We start from the raw sequence: 26311 nt of genomic DNA, 5'->3' as shown, positions 1-26311 counted from the left end.
GTATTTCCTGTATTAAGTGTCATAATTAACTAACACTACTAATCAGTAGTTTAGTATCACAGAATTCATTGCATTAGGATGTGGAACGTCATGTAATTTTCCCCCTAGAATCGCCGGCAGTGTTGCGTCAGCCACAGGAACATTTCATATTAACATATCGAGTAGAATCTAGCCTTACTTTTTTTAATTAAGGATAATTATTTATTAATAGGTTTACTTTATTTAGTACACTACAGTTCACTGGAATTTCTTTACCCAGCTAGATAGCTGTTCGTGTACATAATATTATAACCTAAAATAATTTCCACTTCCAAAAGATTCTTGTTTTATTTGTGCAGTCTACATTAACTGACTTGCACTGCGAGAATCATATATTATAACATAATGCATTTGTTTATGACATAAATATTCATCACACACACTTCCGTCCCTATTTAACTTTAATTACTTAAAATCATTTGTGCTCGGGGCCCTACTGGGAGTTATTGCGCATGCGCGCGTGCCTGAGGGAAGGGGACTCTCGCCATATTAGATCTACTGGCAGCAAGGTGTACCGAAGCGGTCCTTCCAAATCTTACAATCCTGCAAGCATCCGTACTTCATCGGGCTTCAGATTGAGGACGCAGCTTACCAGAATCACAGACATCAGTTTCGGCAGGCATTTACCTCTTTTATACTATTATTTTGAGCTCAGTGATAATAATTAATGTAGGTACCCTGTCATGACTCTGGGGCCATAAAATACACCCATGTGAGTGCTGTTTCCTCCCCTCCAATTATTTAGATATTGCATTTATGTGTGTAAATACTAGTTTGGAGTGGAAATTATGGAAGTTAATTATTGCAGCGTGGTGGAAGTCAACTGAGGAGGCGTGTGTCTGTAATTACCTAAGTGTAGTTACAGGATGAGAGCTACGCTCGTGGTGTCCCGTCTCCCCAGCCCTCTTTGTCATATAACGCTTTGAAATTACTGACGGTTTTGGCCTCTACCACCTTCTCACCTAACTTGTTCCAACCGTCTACCACTCTGTTTACAAAAGTGAATTTTCTTATATTTCTCCGGCAGCTTTGTTTCGTTAGTTTAAATCTATGACCTCTTGTTCTTGAAGTTCCGGGTCTCAGGAATTCTTCCCCATCAATTTTATCCATTCCTGTTACTATTTTGAACGTAGTGATCATATCGCTTCTTTTTCTCCTATCTTCTAGTTTTTGCATATTTAATGCCTCTAACCTCTCCTCGTACCTCTTGTCCTTCAGTTCTGGGAGCCACTTAGTGGCATACTGTTCCCACATTCACGTGTCCCAAGGATTACAATCTCCCGGCTGGTCTCAACATGTTGTGGAGATTGGACGCACACCACGTTCCACTAAACCATCTGAGAATATTATCAGTATTCATTGTAGCTAATACCTTTTAGATATTGAGAGTCAAGACATTTCCAATTATTTGCATATTAATCATATACATGATTTGATCATTCATATGCAGTAGTATTTTTACATTGCATTTTTACTAACCATTATATAATCTATGTACATGCAATTTATTATATATTATTGGCATTACATAGACTAAACTTATAGAAGACCCCATCCCAAAATGTGTCATGGGAAGCGGCTCTAGAATATATTGAATTTACAGTTCATTATTGCTTAATAGAATCTTTAGAATTTAATTGTATTTAATCATAGAGATCCATAAGCCACTGGTTCTCTTAATTTATTCAATTTAAGTATTTATCCTATTTCTCCCATAAAGGGAGTGGTTCTTCGAGTATCGTAGAATTAAATATCATTTTAATAGCATATGAACTAGAGCCAATTTCCCCACAAGTCTTACAAAAACACAACATTTGAAGGAAACATACGATAAATAAATCAATAAATACACAAGTGTTTAATGTACGTGCTGTATAAAATACCATTCAATATTGAATAAAAAAAGTAGTAAAATCATACAAAAAGTTTTAAATTTAACACTTATAAAAGGGTAATATGTTACATAAGTACAATATGACAACAACAAAAAAATTTTTTGTACAAGTCTAACAATAAAAATAACATTAATTTGTTTGACTTCATAGATCAGCGACTTGTTATTGGTGTATTGGTCCTGTGTGCAATAGTGCCTCGTGCAGTCCTCCTGTTATCATGTTCTTTTGTTATCAGATACTTTTGTGCTAAAATCGATGTTGACTTCAACGCTAGTCACTGGGGAATTTAACGGTAAAGTCGCTGGCGAATTCAACGCTAAAGTCGCTATCAACTTCGACGCTAAAGTCTCTTTCATACTAAAGTCACTGTCGACTTCAACTTCAATTGTCACAGTCAATTTTAATGTTGAAGCCGCAAGAGTCGACAGGAGCTCAAGTATCAAGAAGGTGGACATCGAAGGCCAACAGGCGTTCACTGTTGACTTGGCTGGTACTGAGACGTGAGCGAGTCCATCGTGAGCTGCAGGACTAGCTGGTCCTGATCAAGCGCTGGACTGATGCCTCGCGCAACTGATGTATATACAAACAGAGTGTATAAACACACACACACGTTCGATTGTACATGTTTGTTACCTACTGTCCACAGAGGCACTCCCGTGAAGCTCTTTCATTGGGATGGCTCATAGTCTTAAAATGTAATAAGTGTGTCTTGGATGACTTACTTTGGAACCTTATCACATTTTCTGCCTTCTTTGTAATTGTGCTATGTCTTACTGTCTCTGTATTCATCTAGTCGTGCTTGTGGGGTTTGAGCTCTGCTCTTTCGGCCAGCCTCTCAACTGTCAATCAATCAACTGTTACTAACTACTAATTAATTTTTTTCACACACACCCAGGAAGCAGCCCGTAGTAGCTGTCTTAACTCCCAGGTACCTATTTACTGCTAGGTAACAGGGGCATCAGGGTGAAGGAAACTGCCCATATATTTTCGCTGGTGCCGGGGATCGAACCCCGGTCCCTAAGTCCATGAGTCTAGAGCGCTGTCCACTCAGCCACCAGCCCCCCACTGGTTTGATACTGTGTGTATGTCTGACTGAGAAGCTTTAACCTGAGTGTGTCAATCTTGTGCTGCTGGAGGTACTTGTCGAGATCCATGGTCTCCTGAAGGAGCTCCCTCAAACCGAACCAGGCGTCGATTTTCCGGGTGCCGAGGAAGGTGTAGCCGCGACTCTCCACGAACTCTATCACGGCCTTCACTCCTCCAGGGACGTGGTTCATCTCGATACACATCACCCGCACCTTCACCTTCTCCCAGGGCAGGGCCTTCATCACCTGCAGGAAGGAGGGGAAGGGCTGTCATCTCCTGTGGGGCAGAACCTTCATTACCTGCAGGAATGTCAAAATCCCCCAATGGATAAATAACGAGAAGGGGGTCCCCCTACTTGACCTGGGTGGGTATATAAGGTCCTACCATACCCAAGGGCACACCATTTGGTCACCATTTGGTCCGGGAGACATCTCCCGTCATGCAGGGTGCAGTTGCGCCTCCACAGATCTCCAGTATCATCTTTTGATACTGGTAATGGCTCAAAAGGGCCACCACTTACGGGCTATTCATGCCCGTGCCACCTCTTGGGTGGCTTAATCTTCATCAATCAATCAACCAAGGGCTCACGGGAGACATCTCCCGTCACGCAGGGTGCAGTCGCACCTCCACAGATCTCCAGTATCAGCTCTTGATACTGGTAATGGCTCAAAAGGGCCACCATTTACGGGCTTTTCATGCCTGTGCCACCTTTTGGGTGGCTTAATCTTCATCAATCAATCCAAGGGCTCCTGGTCTTATTAGACTAGCGGAAAGGCTAGCAGGACCAGACAACCAGCGCTTTGTCAGTGAACTAAACACATTATACATAGACAATGGCCTGGCCCCCATCATAGCCACTAGCGTAAATCTCACTGCCTCCTCTACCACTCCGGAGACTACCACCAGGACGACCATGCGGTCAACTTCAACACCGACTCCAGAACCGCCCATGACCCGGGCGACACAAACAGAGGTAATTCCTTCTCCAGCTCCCAACACTCCTTCCATCACTATCTCAGCAGCCGCGCTAGCAGACGTGTTATCTACAAACGATAAAAGCACTACCAGCGCTCCTGAAATAGCTACAACCACCAATCAACTACACCTAAGCCTACCTAAGGCTGCGAGGCGAAAGACAAAAACGCCCACTACGGAGGTTACGGACTCCTCAGGCGAGGAAATCATAGTAGGAGCTCCACCACCGCATCACAAGTACGACACCTACACGGTTCAAGACTTCCTCGTGGAGGCCACGTCGCCAAACTCCAACGACAACACTGCTCAGCCAAAGTCCCAGGCAAAGAAAAAACGGAAAACCTAGAGGTCTACACTAATCCCACTAGCTCCATAACTGGTATAGCCAGCCCTCCAGGCTGAAAACCATCATGAAGACTCCCATCCATCGCCACATCTCTAGTATCAGCCACTGATACAGATAATGGCTCCAAAGAGCCTCCACTTATGGGCTCACCATAGCCCGTGCTACTGGAACTTATTGTTCTGAGTAGCGAATCTTAAACAACAACAAGAACCCAAGGGCTCAAGTTACAGTCCCCTTTCTGTGCCAGGTAAGTCCACTAAGGGCTCACCATAGCCCGTGCTACTTGGAATTTTTTGTTCCCAGTAGCTGAATCTATAACAACAACAACCCAAGGGCTGCACGACCATGAAGACCCTATCCATCCACAGACCTCCAGTATCAGTTATTGGTACTGGTAATGGCTCCAAAGAGCCTCCATTTATGGGCTATACATGTTCGTGTCACCTTTTGGGTGGCTTAATCTGTATCAATCAATCAATCAATCAAGGACTGCAGTTCAGCTCGTCCACTCTGCGCTATTTACACCTGCTTTTTCGAACGCTCGCCCTCCCCGTGTTCAGGGTCTTCCAGGTATCATTTTCCCTACTTTTAGGGAGGGGGGGGGGAGGCTCTGCCGGAACACCCCATCGTGAAACCCACCTTACTATTATGTCTTCTGGTCTTCACTTATATCAAATCTCAACTTCCTTAGCTGGGCCTACGCCCCTGTGTTATTCCTATATACGCCTCCTTTTGGAAGTAATTGGCAACTCCTATTTTACACTACAAGCCTAGACTCTTTTATTTTATCCACTGTTATTCAACGTTTGTTTCAACTTACGATTCATGTTTATTACGAATTTCATATTGTTATATCATGTAAATATTAAGGCATTTACTTCCTACACGTTTTGTATCACAATTATTATTGTTAGCGAGGTAAAATCAAATCAAATAAAACTAAATAAAATTAAAAAAAAACTTTTTGGTTTTTGCTCAAACCTCCAAAAATATATATATGCTTTCAAAAAACGTTTAACAACATATGGTGATGGAGAGGAACACCTCTCTCAGTGATGGGGAGGACGGTTTGTTTAGCACCGGTGTATGACAACAAGCACAAGGGGGGGATGGGGGTTCAGTTACCTTCATCTCGTGGCCTTCGATGTCGAGAGAGAAGAAGTCGATCTGGCGGACAGTGAGGGCGAGGAGCATGGTGTAGAGGGGGAAGCACTGAACGGTGATGCCCTTCTTCGAGTTCTCCCAGATGCGCCCCTCGCCCCGTGCAGGCCTGGGGGGGTAACGAGGAATCCTGAAACTCAGTTATATAGAAGAACAGGGGCTTCCTGTGGATCTGGACTGGACTTTAGGGTGTTTTAAGGCTCTGGGATACAAGGCAATCCTAAGCTATTTTTTACAGATTGATACAAGAGAAGGAGAGGTCTAATTTGTAAGCAGGATTAGATCTTTCATCTAGCTTATCCATGAGCTTACCCTATTATATAGCTAACCCTACTAGTTTTCCTTGGAATAAGCTCCATCAATTGATTTATAACCAGAATAAGAATTCATCAAACCAATGATGTTTCGGAAGTGTTCACTTACGAAACCTGTACATCTTTCCTAAATCATGGTGCCATAGTTAGCATTTAATAAAAAGTTTAATAGCTATGAAGCGCTACGAGGTTGTCTATGACAGTACTTACTAACCTTGGGTCGAGAACGATCTCGCAGTGTTCCCTAGCTTCTAGACTCTCTAATAAATGCATACATAGAGATGATTTCGGGGCTTAGCGACTCCGCGGCTCGGTCGTCGACCAGGCGTCCTCGTTGCTAGACTGGTCAACCAGGCTGTTGGACGCGGCAGTTCGCAGCCTGACGTATGAGGCACAGCCTGGTTGATCAGATATCCTTTGGAGGTGTTTGTCAAGATCGCTCTTGAATACTGTGAGGGGTCGGCCAGTTATGCCCCTTATGTGTAGTGGAAGCAAGTTGAACAATCTCGGGCCATTGATGTTGATAGAGTTCTCTCTCTGAGTACCTGTTGCACCTCTGCTTTTCAACGGGGGTATTCTGTACATCCTGCCATGTCTTCTGGTCTTATGTGATGTTATTTCTGTGTGCAGGTTTGGGACCAGCCCCACTAATATTTTCCACGTGTAAATTATTATGTATCTCTCCCGCCTGCGCTCAAGGAAGTACAGATTTTGGCTCCTTAGTCGGTCCCAGTAGTTTAGATGTTTTACTGAGTGGATTCTAGCAGTAAAGAATGTGCACGCTCTCCAGGTCAGCAATTTCTCCAGCTTTGAAAGGGGCTGTCATTGTGCAGCAGTATCCCGCTCTAGAGAGCAATTGCGTCTTGAAAAGTATCATCATTGGTATAGCATCTCTGGTGTGAAAGGTTCTTGTTATCCAACCTGTCATTTTTCTTGCAGTTGTGATGGCTACATTACTGTGTTCTTTAAAGGTAAAGTCTTCTGACATGAGTACACATGTCCGACATTGTAAGAGGAGAGCTCCAGGGCTCCGTCCAGGGACTTTTGTCGTTCATCATATATATAAACGATATTGACAGGGGTGAATAGCATTAACTTCTATAAGATGTAGATAGGCTTTTAAAATTGTACGAAATATTGGCGGATGTACTTTAATGGTGACAAATTTAAGGTTCCGATCCTAGATAATGATGATAATTACCGGATATCAAGTTGGACCTAACCTAACTTTTTCGGCTACCTAACCTAACCTAACCTATAAAGATAGGTTAGCTTAGGTTAGGTAGGGTTGGTTAGGTTCGGTCATATATCTACGTTAATTTTAACTCCAATAAAAAAAAATTGACCTCATACATAATGAAATGGGTAGCTTTATCATTTCATAATAAAAAAAAATAGAGAAAATATATTAATTCAGGAAAACTTGGCTTATTAGGCAAATCGGGCCTTGCATAGTAGGCCGAGAAATGCGTTCTGGCTACTAGGTACGACATATATATATATATATATATATATATATATATATATATATATATATATATATATATATATATATATAATATATATATATATATAGTACAAATACTGATCGTTTTGTTTAAGATCCAGACTTATCGTAACTCCAAAATCTTTTTAGTGTTCAAATTTGGAAATTTTAACATTGTCCAACTTGATATCCGGTAATTATCATCATTATCTAGGATCGGAACCTTAAATTTGTCACCATTAAAGTACATCCGCCAATATTTCGTACAATTTTAAAAGCCTATCTACATCTTATAGAAGTTAATGCTATTCACCCCTGTCTATATCGTTTATATATATGATGAACGACAAAAGTCCCTGGACGGAGCCCTGGAGCTCTCCTCTTACAACGGTTTCCCACTCCTAAACTAAACGCAATAAGAACAGCACAAGCAGCAATAAGAAGTAACAATTTAAGAGCAGGAAATCAACCGTGAACAGCATTATGAATATTCACAGAACATAAGTAATACAATAAAGCTGTGGAGACGTACCTGAAGGTGGCAAGGGCGGAGACATTGGTAAGAGAGACTGCAGCGTTAATGGAGTAAGCCTTCCTGTTAAGGCCGGAGAGCGTCCTAAAGAGTTTGGGGTCCGGCTCGATCAAGAGGCCTGACCAGCCGCGGTACTTCTCGAAGTAGAGAGTGTTGCTCTTGTCTTCCCCGTCCAGGGCTCCCATCTCCAGGAAGAACCCTCCGCCCTGTACAAAAACATTCATGGCAGAACCCTCCAGGGAGAATCCCTCACAATCTACTCCAACGTTCATTGTAGATTCCGTCTCCAGTGTGAATTTCTCACTGCTAACTAATACTCAAAGTAGAATCCCCTTCTCCAGGAACGCCCTCCACATCAACACTCATGCAACGGCTCCCATTATAAAAGATTTACATAAATACAATTATAATAAATATTATCGACTTCAAACATGGTCGACAGTAAAGCTATAGAAGGTAAAAATACTGAGGGACTCTTATATCGACATTCAAGTCATAAACCAACCCTAGAGTGTTCCACAATAAAATATAATGGTCTAACACCCTAACAAGCTTGACACAATTATTAGGAGCAATACTGCTAAAGAGGACACAAATCATACACACATTATTAGTAATAACGCATCACCCTACATCATAGGGTTCATGGCTACTATAAATTCACGTTCAGTGGCCTCAATAATTTGAGGCCAACAGGCCTTCCTTATCCTATTGAACGTTTCCATACTGATGCTCGCTAGTCCAGGAATCGGACTTCTACAAATAAAGCTTACAGATTTAGTGTATTGCATCGTCAAAATATGACACATTTAGTCACTGTCGTGCTCGCTACATCAGCCTAGCCTCTAGAAAACTAAGCAAATCTCTTTATAAACATATGTTGTCAAGGTATGGTTTGATGTTTTAAGTCCTATCAATCGTGGGAGGTTTATTAAGGCCACTACAATACCCAACTGACCAACGTATATACCTTACTGACTCGTGTATATACACTGAGAAATGGGATACATCGCTAGGTGCATATACTCCTTCACTGAATAGTGTTCAGTTCGCATCTCTAAATCTGGTTTGGCAAAAAATCTGGGTTTTCTCAACCCGTGGGGTTGTATCTATTTAATTAATAAATAAACAAATGAAAGTTTAATTTTAAATAGAAATACTACCGGTAACTAAATTGGCCCATATTAAAGCATTTTTTTTAAACCCACACGTTTTTTTTTAACTAAAAAACCTGACCAGGGTGGGCACGTGAGTAGCCACCAGGCCAACCCTGCTCTAGATGCTTCACCCAAATACAAAAAATTACCAATAGAACCAAAAACGCCTAACTTATCCTAGGCCTAACTATCTACAATTAACAATTGATGAACGCGTCTCTTGGGGACAACCGCAGTTTAGTCGAGCATAGCCTAACAATTGGTTGCCACAAAATCTTACAGACCAACCAACAAGTATAGTTAGTCTTGAACACAGTCCAGTACTAAAATAAACTCTTAGTGTATATACACCGAGAAGCAGAGTACGTTTCTCGGTGAATATATCCCTCGTTGCGCCAATAGGCGTTATTTATTGTTGTTTTAGATTCAGCTACTTGGAACAAAAAGTTGCAAGGAGCACGGGCTATGGTGAGCCCGTAGTGAACTTACCTGGCACAGAAGCGGGGCTGTAACTGGTTAAGAGGTACAGTCACTCACTATGCGTAGATTGCAAGTGCTGATGGAAAGCTAGTCAATGGTTTTCCCTGTTAATCGACTCAATAAATTAATTTCAGCCCATCGTCCTAAAATGAAAATACCTAAAGGGACTATTTGGTAGAAAGTACCAATATGTAGAGATGAACCACCAGAAAGTTGACTTTTGAATGATTAAATTTGAAGGAACACAACATTTTTAACCGCAACCAATATAAGACCTAGCCTAACCTCTCCTAGCAATCCTAGGCCTAGTACATGCTATCTTAGGCCTATTATAGTCATATATGTACTATACTAGGCCTAGAAGTATTTACTCACATAAAAGAGTATGCAGTTTGTTACCAATAACAGAAGACCAGCAACCCTGCCAACGGGCAAGGATGGAGGAATGAATAACTGGGTAAAAGTCGGAATATGGAATACCTTTACGGGAGATGGGACAAGTGCGGAAAGCTGCCTCAGCGGAAGCATCCGCACGCTTATTTAAAGAGACGCCAACATGGCTAGGAACCCAGCAAAACTCGTTCTGCTGTGAAGATGCTAGCCTCCAGAGGAAGGCGACACATATAAGTATGGACAGGAAAACAACAGAGTAGCCCACACCATCAGCAGACTTAGATTCATCGGTGAAGATGGAAACGGAGTGGGAGTGTGAAGAAAAGTGCTCAAGGAAAAGGCGTTTCAGGACCGTAGGAGGGGTAAAAGCTTTAGTGATGCAGGTCAGGGAAGTACAAAATTTGGGAAGGAGGACCCTCCACGGGGGGCAAGGATGGAACAATACGAGGAGAAACATTGGTAAGACGAACGGAAAGAGAATCTTGTAAGCGAGACAAATGGACAGAAAGAGGAAAGTGGTGAAGAGGAACAGGAACCACAGTAGGGGTAAAAGTCAATGCACGACAGAGGTGAGAGTGAGGATGCTGTAAGGACCGCACAAGATAGCGAAAACAGTAGTGATCACGGCGGTCCTGGAGAGACAGGAAGCCAGTGTCAGCGTACAAGCTAAGGGTAGGAGTGGAATGAAAGGCACCAGAGCCAAGGCGCAACCCAGTGTGGTGCAAAGCCTCAAGACGGCAAAGAGTAGAAGCAGAAGAGTATGCAGGGCAACCATAATCGAATTTAGGCAGGACGAGAGAGGAGTGCAAATAGAGGAGCGTGCGCCTATCCGCACCCCAAGAAGTATAGGACAAAACCTTAAGGAGGTTAAGGGCCTTAGAGTATTCAACTCCGAGGTAAAAGATATGAGGCGACCAGGACAAACGAGTGTCAAAGAATAACCCCAAAAGCTTCACTGAATCTTTGTACACAAGAGGATGACTATAGAGTAACAAAGAGGGACAAAGAATGCCCCGCTTCCAAGTAAAAGTCATAGCACAAGTTTTGGTTGTAGAGAACTTGAAGCCATGATTGGTGGCCCAAGATGACACGGCATCAATCGCAAGTTGAAGCCGCCGTTGGAGGAGAGGCGAATCATCACCTCGACAGCAAAGAGTAAGATAGTCAACATAAAGAGCGGAGAAGATGCCAGAAGGGAGGGAGGAAATAAGACCATTGAGGGCAACCAGAAAAAGAGTAGTGCTCAGAACACTACCTTGGGGAACACCTTCGTACTGCCGAAAAGAGGCAGAGAGAGTGGCACCAAGCCTGACTCTAAAGGAACGACGAAAGAGGAAGTGAGGGAGATTACCACGAAGGCCAAAAGAACGAAGCTGGGACATAATATGGCATCTCCAAGCCGTATCATAAGCCTTTTCCAGGTCGAAAAGGACAGCAACAACGGAGGTCTTCGCAGCAAAAGCAGTACGAATATAGACCTCCAAGTTCACCAGGACATCAGTCGTGCTGCGGCACTTGCGAAAACCAAATTGAGAAGGTGTTACGAACCTGATTCCATCGTCGGAGCACGGAGTAGCGACGTCAATGCCATCTGTGAGTCTGCTCCCGAAACCCCCACAAAATGGACGACGCCATCTAGTGGTGGCAGGATGATACCAGCACGAGGCGCTAGATTCCTGTCCTAGTCAGCTCGAGAGGTAGCTGGTGCTGACTTCTGGTGAGGTGGCGCCTAGAAAACCAGCGCCATCTATTATAGGAGGAGTTGTATGTCTATGTCAGAGTAAGTAAGTGATGTTTCCTAGTGCCCCATGTACTGACCAGTGTACTGATGACGTGTCTGTATCCACAGAGTCAACATAGGGCTGCTGTGGTATGAGGACAGTCAGTCTACCCAGGGCAGCCAATAGCTCTCTACTCCATTCTGCTTTACGGAACCAGTGAGCAGCCACCGCCGGAGAAGAACTGTGTAGTGTTCTACTGTCTGCCTGAGAAGTGGCAGTGACAGAATTCAGCATACCCGGGACTGACTAGCGGAAGAGACGACTGACAATAAGGTGCTACGGAGGAGTGTAACCAGCGAGTTGCAAGAAGCTCCTGCCAGGGGTTCACTACCCTTGTATTTGTATGTGAAGAGGCCCAGCAGCGTGAGGCTGATGTTCTCTGCCAGTACCAGGCTGGAGAGTAATTGTGGGCGTGCACGAAGAGCACCTAGTGAGACTGTGTTTTGGCTGGCCCGTGGCTAGGGTAGACTCGTTGGTGTTTCCCAGTACTGGTTGAGGACGGTACTGTGTGTAGAGGAAACAAGGTAGCTGACAAGACTGCATCGATTGAGCATCGAGGAGCGTTTAGTGTCCTATGAGAGAGACACTTGTGTACATATTAAGTGTAGTAATACTTCCTTTAGGATTATATATGAGGTGATGGGAAAGTGATTATATGTGAATATATATAGATAATTGATGAAGTGTTGTATTCAATGCACCTCCCCCATTGTGTTTTACTTGCATTACCGAGCTCACTCCTTGAAAGCCACTACTAACTTGGGGCTGGATACCAGAACTTTAGACCCACCAGCAAAGAACCCGGTTGCGACCCATTGTGGCCGTAACAGAAGGAGAGAAGTGGTGATGGTGTTCCAAGAACCACATCAGACGAACATTTACCATATGTTCAAAGAGTAAGCAGACAAAAGTCATGAGGGCAATAGGGAGGAAGTCCGTAGGGGAAGTACCGATAGACCTTGGTTTCCGAATAGGGAGTATAACGGCATCGAGCAATTCCTCAGGGACTGGCGACGATTCCCAGACCTGGTTATACAGACTCAGGAAATACCGATACATGCACGGAGGAAGATGGCGAAGCATCTCATAATGAATGTCATCTAAGCCCGCTGCCGTAGATCTGCAGAGGGCCTGGGCAGACTGAAGTTCAGAAAGAGAGAAAGGACCGTTATAGGGAAGACGGAGATGAGTGTGGAAATCTAAGGGATGAGATTCAAGAACAGGTTTACGAAGAAGGAAGGATTGAGGAAGATGAGAACCAGAGCTAACAGTAGAAAAGTGGGAACCCCATTTGGTCGCGACCTGCACTGGGTCATCACAAGATTACCATGGAGGTGGAGAACCGGCGAGACATCGGGAATGAACTTACCCTCAATCTTGTGGATCTTCTTCCAGATCTGCGGCAAAGGAGTATCAGACGTAATGGTGGAAACATAAGATTTCCAACTCTCACATTTAGCTGTACTGATGATCCTACGGGCCACTGCACTAGCCTTCCGAAACAAAACAAAAGAATCAGCCATCTGCTGCCGTCGGTGTTTCTTCCAGTCTGCACGCTTACAGCAGACAGCCCGAGCACAGTCTGCATTCCACCAGGGAATGCACTTCCCTGCCTCAGGAGGTAGAGCGAGAAATAGAGCGGAAGGCAGAATCGAAGACGGTGTCATGAAAAAGGAGGAGGGCGCGAGGAATAGGCAGACAGAAGAGGCCAGAGAGAGTAGCACGGAGCGTGAATAGGTTCCAGACAGCCTTGGCAAACTACCACCTAGGGAAGGAGAGGGGAGGCTGGAAAGAGGAAAAGGAAACGAGGATGGGGAAATGATCACTTATGGAGGTCATCAAGAACCCGCCACGTGAAATCTAAGTAAACGGACGACGAGCAGAGATAAAAATCAAGACAGGAAAGGGTGCAAGTCCGAGAGTCCACATGAGTAGGCTCACCAGAATTCAGAAGACAGAAGCTCACATGACAGAAGAGAGCATTGTTAGTGTCAGCAGACTTAACACTTCTCTTGTGTTCCTTAAGTCTGTCATTCAGTGTACGGCCAGTTTCGCCAAAGTATTGGAGAGGACAAGACGAACAGGAAATAGAGTAGACACCAGCAGCATTAGCAGCATTAGAAGTAGGAGGAGCAGTGTGAACTAGATTGCTACGAAGTGTGTTAGTTTGTCGAAAAGCGAGCTTTATGTCAAGTATTGGTAAAAGTTTTGAGTTCAGATATGAAGGGAAAGCATAGTACAGTGCTACTAGTGTTGGAAGGAGGTTTAGGATGAAAGAAATTGCGTTTTGCTTGAGAGTAGGCACAGTTGTTGAAATGCAAAGGGTAACCAAAAAAAATTTCAGAAACTGAAATTGCCAAGAATTGCGACCCAAGGAATTGAGGGTCGCTGAAGCGTAGAGTGCGGAGGAAGAGAGAGACGAGGACACTTATCTTAACAGAAGGAGGATGGTAGGAAAAGATACCCACTGTGTTACCGTCTGCTGTGTAAAAAAAAACTTACATACAAGCCGTGCCACCTCTTCATCATTACATAGTAGTACTTTCGACTAAATTGTTACTGTAAGTACTATAATACTAGTTTGCCCTAGAACACAACTTTTCAATTGTATTTTAAACAGGTCTCCAATTACTGCTGGGTAAACAGGGGCGAGCGGTTCAAACGTGCCCAGTCGACCCTGCCTATCCTGGCCGGCTGAAAACGCTCACGAAGCCTGGGACGATCAACATATAATAACTTCTTAAGTGATGGTAAAATATGGTATATTTTTCAAATCTTGTGTTAAAATATAATTGGATGTAAATGCGAGAGTCACGTTTTCTGATTATTACATGAATTTGAAATTATATATAAACTGATTTTGGACCAGTCTCCCATTCTTGGAGGACCGTTATTTTCAAATTAGATTCCTCGTAGGCTAAATATTTTCAACGCTTATCTGGCGCAATTAAATTATAAAACTTAAAACTAATGGTGTTGTAATTGCTATGTAAGACTATCATAGTTTACAACTGCTTGCGTTCGCGTATCTCTAGTTCTGAAGAAAATAGCTAGTAATCCACCGAGAATGCCTTACCATCCCGTTGATAAAAGTATTTTCGGCAAAAGCGCTCTGGTCGTACTGGGAGAAATGGACTTTTGTTGGGTTGGTGAGATTGTAGGCTTTTGTTGAGGGGGGAATGATCAGCTGGCGGACGTACGACACCAACGCTGGATCGTCCTGTTCCAAACCAGCGAAAGTCTTGTTGGTAAGTTGTCGTACGGCATGCGACGTCTGATCCTTCATCAGGAAGCTCTCTAAAAGTATACACACATCTTTATCAACCTATCTAACACACACAATAGTCAAAACTGTGTAAACTATACACACAACTTTGTCAACAACCCAAAACAATACAATATAGACAATGTTGTTGTTGTTTTAGATTTAGCTACTCGGAACGAAATGTCCATGTTGCACGGGCAATAATGAACCCATAATTGAGTTCGGTTATTCACGATAACCTTGTTACTGTGATATTTGGGTCCTATAGACAACATTTAAAGGCGCTAATAAGAACTATGATGAACATGATATGTATTACGTTACAGGCAACTCATTGCCTGTGTACAGTGTAATTATATTTTGTGTAATATTCTTTTGTAGTGTATATGGAAGAGAGAGAGAGAGAGAAAGAGAGACAGACACAGACAGAGAACGTGCATTAATAATAAACAATGAAATAATGTTGTCGACTCCGCAAGTCAAGTGTTTGAGTCAGCTGTGTTACCAGAGGTTTCCTTACCAGAACAATTGTCATGCCAGACCTTCAATGTTTATGTTGTGTATATATATATGGATGTTACAATGCAAAACGTTTGCCACAAGCTGTCATATTAAATCATAAGCTGTGTACGTTAGTCGTAAATGTTAACGTACAAAAATCTGCTGAAATCTCATTAAAACGTTTTGTGTCTTCTGTAATTCCTTTTTGCGCTATCCCTCACAGGATGAGTATGGGAATCTATCTTGAGGTTATCTTGAGATGATTTCGGGGCTTTTTTAGTGTCCCCGCGGCCCGGTCCTCGATCAGGCCTCCACCCCCCAGGAAGCAGCCCGTGACAGCTAACACCCAGGTACCTATTTTACTGCTAGGTAACGGGCATATTGTGAAAGAAACCTTGCCCAATGTTTCTCGCCGGCGCCTGGGATCGAACCCAGGACCACAGGATCACAAGTCAAGCGTGCTGTCCGCTCGGCCGACCGGCTCCCAATGAATGTACAATGGGATGCACAATGAACTTTAGCTGCCACCAGGCGGCGACAACCAGCAATCAAACTACACAGAAGAGAACTGGGATTGGTGCAACCCGTTCTCGCATTTGCTTATAGTCAATATCTTGCTTATGAATAAGTGCATATGTGACATACAAATTTATTATGAATATTTGAGTTAACCTTGAAAAGCTGAATAGAAAATCACAACCTAACCTATCCTTCTTAGTATGTTAAGATATTACAATTAGTACTGAATCTATGCCTATATTGATATTACAGTTTTATAAAAATAATAAAACAAAACTAAAATATTTAAATAAATTGTAAAGTAACTCGGGATATTCAATATAAGTGAAATAGTGACTATAAGCAATAAGTCATATATGTGCTGTCTTGTGCGAGAGCAGGTTGCAACCACGGTTATAAAGATGTGATATGATGCCTGTTTGATCACGGGAGACATCTCCCGTCACGCAGGGTGCAGTCGCACCTCCACAGATCTCCAGTATCAGCTCTTGATACTGGTAATGGCTCGAAAGGGCCACCACTTACGGGCTATTCATGTCCGTGCCACCTTTTGGGTGGCTTAATCTTCATCAATCCTGCTTGAGTCAACAGTTTCTTGAGTGTGACTATTTAATAGTCTTGTTACACCAGGATTGCCATGATTAGTCCACTGGATTGCCAGAAAGAAATTGGCAGCGTTTCGTTCACTCTGATGCACCTGTTCACCTAGCAGTAAATAGGTACCTGGGAGTTAGACAACTGCTATGGCCTGCTTCCTGTGAGAGGTGGGTGGAGGGGGGGGGGCTTGAGTGTGTGTGTGGAAAAAGATCAGTTGATTGACAGTTGAGAGGCGGGCGGAAAGAGTTAAGAGCTCAAACCCCAGCAAGCACAACTAGGTAAGTACAATATGGAGTACTCGACACAACTGGCCGTAGCCTCGGCCAGAGACCGAGACTACACAATTTATTTATTTATTTATTTATTTATTTATATACAAGAAAGTACATTGGGTTTGAGAATACATTGGATAGTGCAGTAATTACACTCTTGTAAAGCCACTAGTACGCGCAGCGTTTCGGGCAGGTCCTTAATCTAGCAGATAATTTTAAGTAGGTAATTTCTATCAGAATTGATAAATGATAAAGATACATTGCAAGAGAAAAATGAGATGAGAGAGAGCTTAGTAAGTATATTAAAAAACATTGTTATATTAAAGCTCTGATTGATTACATTGACAGCTTGATTAGTAATTTAAAGAAGATTAATAGACACCATACAGCAGATTGACAGCACATATAAGACAGCAATGATCACAATGGTAAAGATGTTCAGATTGGGTACATAAAGATTGGGAGACTGGGTAGCAATAGATACAGTGCAATTTTAAGGCAAAAAGTGAAAAACTAGGAAGATGAAATTAGGTACTTTTTAGTATTGATTTTGAATGATGTAAAAGTTGGACAGCTTTTCAATTCAATAGGGAGTGAGTTCCATAGACTGGGTCCCTTTATTTGCATAGTGTGTTTGCACAGATTAAGTTTAACTCTGGGGATATCAAAGAGATATTTATTTCTGGTGTGGTGATAATGGGTCCTATTACATCTGTCCAGGAAGAGTTTCAGAGCAGGATTTGCATTTAAGAACAGGGTTTTGTAAATGTAGTTGACACAAGAGAATTTATGGAGTGAGATTATGTTTAGCATGTTTAGGGAGGTAAACAAGGGGGCTGAGTGTTGTCTGAAAGCAGAATTTGATATTATTCTGAGAGCAGATTTTTGCTGGGTGATGATGGACTTGAGGTGGTTTGCAGTGGTTGAACCCCATGCACAGATACCGTAGTTGAGATAGGGATAGATTAGTGCATAATATAGAGAGATGAGAGCAGAGTTAGGTACATAATATCTGATTTTGGAGAGTATACCAACTGTTTTAGAGCCTTTCTTAGTTATGTGTTGTATGTGGGTGCTGAAGTTGAGTCTCTTGTCTAGGAATAGGCCAAGAAACTTTCCATCATTTTTATTGCTAATGTTTACATTGTCTATCTGAAGCTGAATTGCATTTGTAGATTTGCTTCCAAATAGGATGTAGTAGGTCTTTTCTATGTTAAGTGTTAGTTTGTTGGTTGACATCCATAAGTGGACTTTTTTTTAGTTCATTATTAACAACATCATTTAATGTATATGGGTTGGGGTTGGAGTAAATGAGGGTAGTATCATCAGCAAACAAAATAGGTTTCAGAATGTTAGAGACATTAGGCAGATCATTGATGTATATAAGAAATAGAAGAGGTCCCAAGATGCTGCCCTGTGGCACTCCAACGGTTATTGGTAGAGTGGAAGAGGTTATATTATTGATGGCTACACATTGGTGTCTATCACTAAGATAGGATTGGATATAGTCCAGTGCATGGCCTCGGATTCCATAATGATGGAGTTTACATAAGAGGTAATCGTGATTAACAGTATTAAAGGCCTTTCTCAGGTCAATGAAGAGTCCAATCGGAAGCTCATTTTTGTCAAGGGCAGAGTAAATTATATCAAGGAGACTAATAATTGCATCGTTGGTACTCTTTTGAGAGCGGAAGCCAAACTGACAGGGGCTAAGAATGTCGAATTTTACGAGATAGGAGTAGAGCTGTTTGTAGATAATTTTTTCAAATATTTTTGATAGAATGGGTAGGTTCGATATTGGTCTATAGTTGTTTATGTCTGCCGGATTACCTCGTTTATGAACTGGCGTTACTCTTGCTTTTTTAAGGATGTCAGGGAAGGTATGACACTCAAGGGATTTGTTGAACAGCAGAGCTATAGGTGGCGCAAGGGCATGGGAGGTGCTCTTGTATACAATGGATGGGATTTCACTGATGTTCCCAGCTTTGGTTTTTAGTGAGTGTATGATGAACACAACATCTGTCGGGCTGACTGGTGAAAGGAGAAGAGAGTTTGGATAGCTGCCTGAGATATATGTGTTGATATGTGTCTGAGTCTGTGGGATTTTACTTGGAAGGTTAGCACCAATCGATGAAAAGAAGCTATTAAATTCATTCGCCATTTCTTAGTCAGATGACGGTGTAAGGCCATCCTTAGAGAGTGTTATCTGGTTGTGGGAGTGTTGTTTAGTTCCTAGGATATTAGAGATGGTATTCCATGTGCTTTTCATGTTGCCTTTTGCTGCTTTGAATCTAGTCTCATAATATGAAAGTTTTGATTTTCTTATGATACTGGTAAGCACTGATGAGTACCTCTTAACTACTTCCTTTGTAACTAGGCCAATCCTAAATTTCTTTTCATATTCATGTTTATTGTTGATTGATTTAATTATGCCACTTGTGAGCCACGGGTTATTTTTTCTTTTATCAGTTACTTGTTTGGTAAGGAGGGGACAGTGAGTGTTGTAGAGGCTTAGAGTTTTGGAGAGAAAGAGGTTAGTTGATGAGTTTATATCCTGTGTATTATTAAATTCAGATTCCCAGTTAATATTGTGAAGTGCATTAGAGAGATTGCCTAAAGCTGATTCACTATGTAGCCTGAATGAGAGTTTCTTGGTTTCTGGTGGTGATGTGTCCATGTTTGCTATGAGGAAGGTAGGATAGTGGTCAGTTGTTCTGATAGATTACCCCAGATGTAAGGGGAGCTGTTATATTAGTCCATAGGTGATCCAGGGTAGTGGCAGATGTTTGAGTGACTCGGGTGGGCTTGGTGATTGTGGGGATTTGCATACAGGAGTGCATGCTGTTACGGAAATAGTCAACTTGAGGGTTGTTTTGAAGACCCAGGTCAATGTTGAAATCACCTCCCAGAATGATGTGATTTTTGTTGAGATTGTTATTTGTGATAAGATTCCTTACATTGTCTGAGAATAAAGCTATGTTGGTATTAGGAAATCTATAGATGGCACCGATAGTCAGGGAGGATTTAAGGGATTTACTGGAGAACTTGGCAAAGGTATATTCACAATAGTCATCTCTATCACTAATAACACTATTGCAAATGAAGGTATCTTTGTAATATATTGCTGTGCCACCTCCTTTTATATTAGGCCTGCAGTTATGAATGGCTTTATAACCAGCTAAATTGTAGAGTTGGGTATAGTCATTACTTAGCCAAGTTTCCGTTAAAATGATGAATGATAATTTAGTACCTAGTGCTGTAAGTAGTGCATTTATATCATCAAAGTATTTACCAAGTGATCTAACATTTTGGTTGTAAACTGATAAGCAGGTGCTATTTAGGAGTTTAACAATAGAGGGAGCTCAACACCTGCTACACAATAGAGGGAGCTCAACACCTGCCACACAATAGAGGGAACTCAACACCTGCCACACAGTAATATAATGGTAGCACAATGCCGGTGTTTGTTGTGAGGTTTATGTCTCAATAACTATACCAGTAACTGTCAACAATATGTGATCTACGGTTGCTAGCTCGTTCTCTTTCTCTCACCCCCCTCCCCTCTCTCTTACTCTTTCTCCCATTCTCTTCCCCTCTATCCCCTCTCTAATTTGTTTCTCCCCCCCCCCCACCTTTTTCTCTCACTTCCACCATAGCCTCTTCTCTCACTTCCACCATAGCCTCTTCTCTCACTTCCACCATAGCCTCTTCTCTCACTAACCACGGTAGGTGCTGCGGGTGGAGAGGTAGAGGAGGAGGACGGCGAGGAGACCAGCCACACACACCAGGCCCACCTGTTTCTTCAGCCAGCTCCAACAGCTTCCGGAGACCCGCATCATCTGCGTCGGGGACCACATTTGGGGCATTAAGAAAATATAATTGGGCATCAGAGGCATTAAGAAAATATAATTGGGCATCAAGGCATTAAGAAAATATAATTGGGCATCAGGGGCATTACGAAAATATAATTGGGCATCAGGGGCATTAGAAGAAATTATATAGAGCATGTAACAGTGCTCTATAATAGTGTCCTGATATCAGTACTCTGGTAATAGTGCTCTATAACAGTGTCTTGATATCAGCACTCTGATAAGAATACTCTAATAGCAATCGGCTGGGAAATGTTGTGAGGAATGTTTACACGATCGGAAAGACTTTGTAACAGTGCTTGGTCTGACGCGCCTGCAGGGAGTGCGAGGCCACAACAGAGGAGGATGTGGCGTACACACACACCACAACAGAGGAGGATGTGGTGTACACACACCAACACAGAGGAGGATGTGGTGTACACACACACCACAACACAGGAGGATGTGGTGTACACACACCAACACAGAGGAGGATGTGGTGTACACACACACACCACAACACAGGAGGATGTGGTGTACACACACACACCACAACACAGGAGGATGTGGTGTACACACACACCACAATAGAGGAGGATGTGGTGTACACACACCAACACAGAGGAGGATGTGGTGTACACACACCAACACAGAGGAGGATGTGGTGTACACACACCAACACAGAGGAGGATGTGGTGTACACACACACACCACAACAGAGGAGGATGTGGTGTACACACACACCACATCAGACTATGAAGCACATTAAGCATGAGGAAGCGACTCTTGGCTTCCGAAAGAAGAGAGGAAAGATCAGCATATTGGAGAACTGACGACCAGGCTACAGAAACATTATCTAACACACTGCAGAGTTACACATCAGACCAGATTACTAATGCGATTTAGCAACCAAGAAAAACTTGGAAAACACATTGGATATAACCACTGAAGCCAAAATACCAATCATAAAGACCCATCTACTGTGTAAGTTTTTTTTATTAATCACACAACAATGTGCTACTAGCCTATTCAATACGAGGGGGATTACAGGCAATAGATCCAGAGCTACCTAGCTCATCTAATATCCCATTTTCATAGGGTGGTTAGTCATGCATGAAGTCAGCATACATGTAGTCAGGAGAAAACAGGAGATGCGAGTCAAGTCTATCTCACATAATACAATACCTTGCATGAAGCCAGCTCACATAATATAACACCGTGCATGAGATCAGATCACATAATATAACACCGTGCATGAGATCAGCTCACATAATACACCACCTTGCATGAGATCAGCTCACATAATACACCACCTTGCATGAGATCAGCTCACATAATACAACACCTTGCATGAGATCAGCTCACATAATACAACACCTTGCATGAGACCAGCTCACATAATACAATGTCTTGCATGAGATCAGCTCACATAATACAATGTCTTGCATGAGATCAGCTCACATAATACACCACCTTGCATGAGATCAGCTCACATAATACAACACCTTGCATGAGATCAGCTCACATAATACAACACCTTGCATGAGACCAGCTCACATAATACAACACCTTGCATGAGACCAGCTCACATAATACAACACCTTGCATGAAGCCAGCTCACATAATACACCACCTTGTATGAGACCAGCTCACATAATACACCACCTTGTATGAGACCAGCTCACATAATACACCACCTTGCATGAGACCAGCTCACATAATACACCACCTTGTATGAGACCAGCTCACATAATACAACACCTTGCATGAGACCAGCTCACATAATACACCACCTTGCATGAGACCAGCTCACATAATACACCACCTTGTATGAGACCAGCTCACATAATACACCACCTTGCATGAGACCAGCTCACATAATACACCACCTTGCATGAGACCAGCTCACATAATACAACACCTTGTATGAGACCAGCTCACATAATACAACACCTTGTATGAGACCAGCTCACATAATACACCACCTTGCATGAGACCAGCTCACATAATACACCACCTTGCATGAGACCAGCTCACATAATACACCACCTTGCATGAGACCAGCTCACATAATACACCACCTTGTATGAGACCAGCTCACATAATACACCACCTTGCATGAGACCAGCTCACATAATACAATGTCTTGCATGAGATCAGCTCACATAATACAACACCTTGTATGAGACCAGCTCACATAATACAACACCTTGTATGAGACCAGCTCACATAATACACCACCTTGCATGAGACCAGCTCACATAATACACCACCTTGCATGAGACCAGCTCACATAATACACCACCTTGCATGAGACCAGCTCACATAATACACCACCTTGCATGAGATCAGCTCACATAATACACCACCTTGCATGAGATCAGCTCACATAATACAACACCTTGCATGAGATCAGCTCACATAATACAACACCTTGCATGAGATCAGCTCACATAATACAATGTCTTGCATGAGATCAGCTCACATAATACAATGTCTTGCATGAGATCAGCTCACATAATACAACACCTTCCATGAGACCAGCTCACATAATACAATGTCTTGCATGAGATCAGCTCACATAATACAATGTCTTGCATGAGATCAGCTCACATAATACAACACGTTGCATGAAATACAACCACCACATTACCACAGAAGATAATATCTCATGTCACAATCATATTGACTTTTTCACTAGACACTATCAGAAGCCTTCAAGCCTTGAAAATAAGCTCTGCTGTCAAGTTGTGTTGATTGATGCAGTATAACTTTAATAATATATAATAAAAATATATAATGAAACATAATAAAGGTATAATAATATATAATAAAGTATATAATAATATATAATAAAAATATATAATGAAACATAATAAAGGTATAATAATATATAATAAAGTATATAATAATATATAATAAAAACATATAATAATAATATATAATACAAATATATAATAATGATATATAATAAAAATATATAATAATATATAAAATATATGACAATATATTTGGCAGGGAGGGACCGGCAGGGAGCCGGTCGGCCGAGCGGACAGCACGCTGGACTTGTGATCCTGTGGTCCTGGGTTCGATCCCAGGCGCCGGCGAGAAACAATGGGCAGAGTTTCTTTCACCCTATGCCCCTGTTACCTAGCAGTAAAATAGGTACCTGGGTGTTAGTCAGCTGTCACGGGCTGCTTCCTGGGGGTGGAGGCCTGGTCGAGGACCGGGCCACGGGGACACTAAAAAGCCCCGAAATCATCTCAAGATAACCTCAAGATATGGGCACGCGTCTAGATCCAGAATCCCTTCGTGTAGCAGTGGCCCCTCCGCCTTGGTGCCCAAATTCACACTGAATACAAGTGTATTTGCAACAGGGTGGAAGCAGACCAATACGGACTGCATGGGTTGCATTGCGGAAGCTCAAAGGGCTGGCATGCAAGACACAACGAGGTCAATGACGTCATCAAGAGGAGCCTCGTCTCAGCTCAGTGCCCAGCTGAGAGAGAACCTCGCATCCTAGGGGACCAAAACCTGTATGACCCCGCACTTCGCCCTGATGGCATCACTATATACTCCTGGAAAAGGGGCAAACAGTTGGTGTGGGACTACACATGTGTATCCACCCTGGCTGACACCTATGTACACTTCGGAGCTGATCAAGCAGGTGGGGCGACCAACCACAGGGAAACAACAAAATCACTCAAGTACAGGCGACTGGAAGGTCAATACCTCTTTGTTCCCATAGCGTCTGAGACGCATGGCCCCTGGGGCAAGAGCGCCTTGGGATTTCTCAAGGAATTGGTCTCCAAGCTCATTGACGTCACCAGAGACCCAAGAGCTGCCAGTTTTTTGTTTCAGCGCCTCAGTGTGGCGATCCAGAGGGGAAATGCCTGCTGCTTCCTCGGTTCCTGTCCGGAAGCGGAGGAGCTTCAAGAGATCCATAACCTTTAAATACTCATTTTATCAACCAATGTATATCTTGTAACCTTTAAATACATAATAAAGCAAAAAGGAAGTGGGGGGTAGGTGAAAAGCACACAGAAACTGTATTAGAGGGGACCTAAACATTCCCTCTAATACGTTATGTGTGGTTTCCTCCGAGGCTATGGGTCCCCCTTCTTCCAGCCAGAGATGGTACTCCCTTCCATATAGATAATAATAATATATAATAAAATTAGTAAATTTAAAACAAACAGTAAATGTGTATTATACAGTCAATTATTACGCAAATCGTTTCGGGCATAACTTCAAATTATTTAGCGACTTTAGTGATTAATTGAGGTAATGCTTAACTGTTTGTTAAGAAACTAACACCAGTGACGTCACGCTAGTTACGGTGAAACAGCAGGAAATACGCATTTTTTCCCTTGTTTAAATTACATTTCTTCTCTACCTCTTTAATTTCTAACCCATTTCGAAATGTTTCTTTGTGCAATTGAACGAATTAAGGTTATTTACTGTTGTATTGCAGTTTTTAGAAAACCTTCTGAGTTGTGAGATGATGTTTCCTGAGTTATCTCAGAACTCAGAAGGAATTCTGAGATAACTCCTGAGTCAGATCCTCTCGGACGTAGGTTCGAATCCTCGTCACGGCCCTTGTGGATCTGTTCCCGAGCCAATGTGTGGTCACCCTGGGCTTGGCTCACCTAGCTAAAAAAAAAAAAAACTGAATCCCATATATTAGATGTTTGCATCCTACATATTACTCTCAAACACGCCTCACTACACGTATAAATCAATAGTTCTGTCCGGAGCGATGCGTGTAAATAGCGGCTCAATAAAAAATATATATAAATATAGTATCTAAACTTAACATTGTAATCAGACCCCTATTAAGTACTTTTTATACTTGAACACATTATTATTGTATTATAATGGGTCCTGGTAGCACAGTCGCGTTCATTCTCGACACACACTCGAGAATTCCAGGCGGGGCAGAAATGGTTGGGCACCTTTCCTTTCACCTAATGCCACTGTTTACCTAGCAGTGAAGTAGGTACTGAGGAGGTAGCGTGTTGTGGGGTTGTAGCCTGGGCGGGGTAACTCCATAAAAGCCTAACGTGTAGGACTATACTCTGGCTTCCTGTCCCCTACACAGTGAATTATTATTATGATTATTAATAGTCACGTCATTAGTTCAGGCACTGGAACATAATGACCATCAATCTAAGCAATTTACGTGTGCTCGCTTCACAATCATTTGACTACAACTCACAACACAATCCCATAACCAATGTCAACGCAAACGTATATAAGAGACATTATTATCTTTCATCTATTTCCTTACGCCATTCAGGTTGGATATTACTTACAACTGGCTGAGAACAATTATAGAGGGGCCGTAACTGCTCTACCCTGAGACACGTCTCACCACGGCGACGTGCGGTGGCTTACTGACCGCCACGGGTGTGTACGACACGTGGCTCCTCCATACACCTGCACCACGGGGTCTCTTTATTTGTGCTTTGTAAACCACTTGGACGAGTTCTGCCGGCGTATGTTTATAGAGTTCTTAGTCATTTGATGGCTTGGGGTATATACAATATATATATATATATATATATATATATATATATATATATATATATATATATATATATATATATATATATATATGTCGTACCTAGTAGCCAGAACGCACTTCTCAGCCTACTATGCAAG

General features: G+C 42.4%; 1 protein-coding gene across 1 annotated transcript; it reads right to left on the bottom strand.

Annotated features, from left to right (window-relative positions):
• Positions 1 to 1882: 1882 nt before the first annotated feature.
• LOC123758370 (protein Star) lies at positions 1883 to 26096 on the bottom strand. The gene is made up of 6 exons (XM_045742695.2): positions 25963 to 26096; positions 20521 to 20638; positions 14722 to 14942; positions 7835 to 8040; positions 5467 to 5611; positions 1883 to 3265 (listed from the first exon to the last, which is right to left on the bottom strand). Exons 2-6 carry the CDS (start codon positions 20636 to 20638, stop codon positions 2966 to 2968), a joined length of 990 nt encoding a protein of 329 aa, XP_045598651.2. The 5' UTR covers positions 25963 to 26096; the 3' UTR covers positions 1883 to 2965.
• Positions 26097 to 26311: the final 215 nt, after the last annotated feature.

The sequence above is a fragment of the Procambarus clarkii genome, chromosome 11 (assembly GCF_040958095.1).
Source record: "Procambarus clarkii isolate CNS0578487 chromosome 11, FALCON_Pclarkii_2.0, whole genome shotgun sequence".
In the NCBI taxonomy this organism is placed as follows: Eukaryota; Metazoa; Arthropoda; class Malacostraca; order Decapoda; family Cambaridae; genus Procambarus; species Procambarus clarkii.
This window is presented reverse-complemented; position numbering and strand designations above follow the sequence as displayed.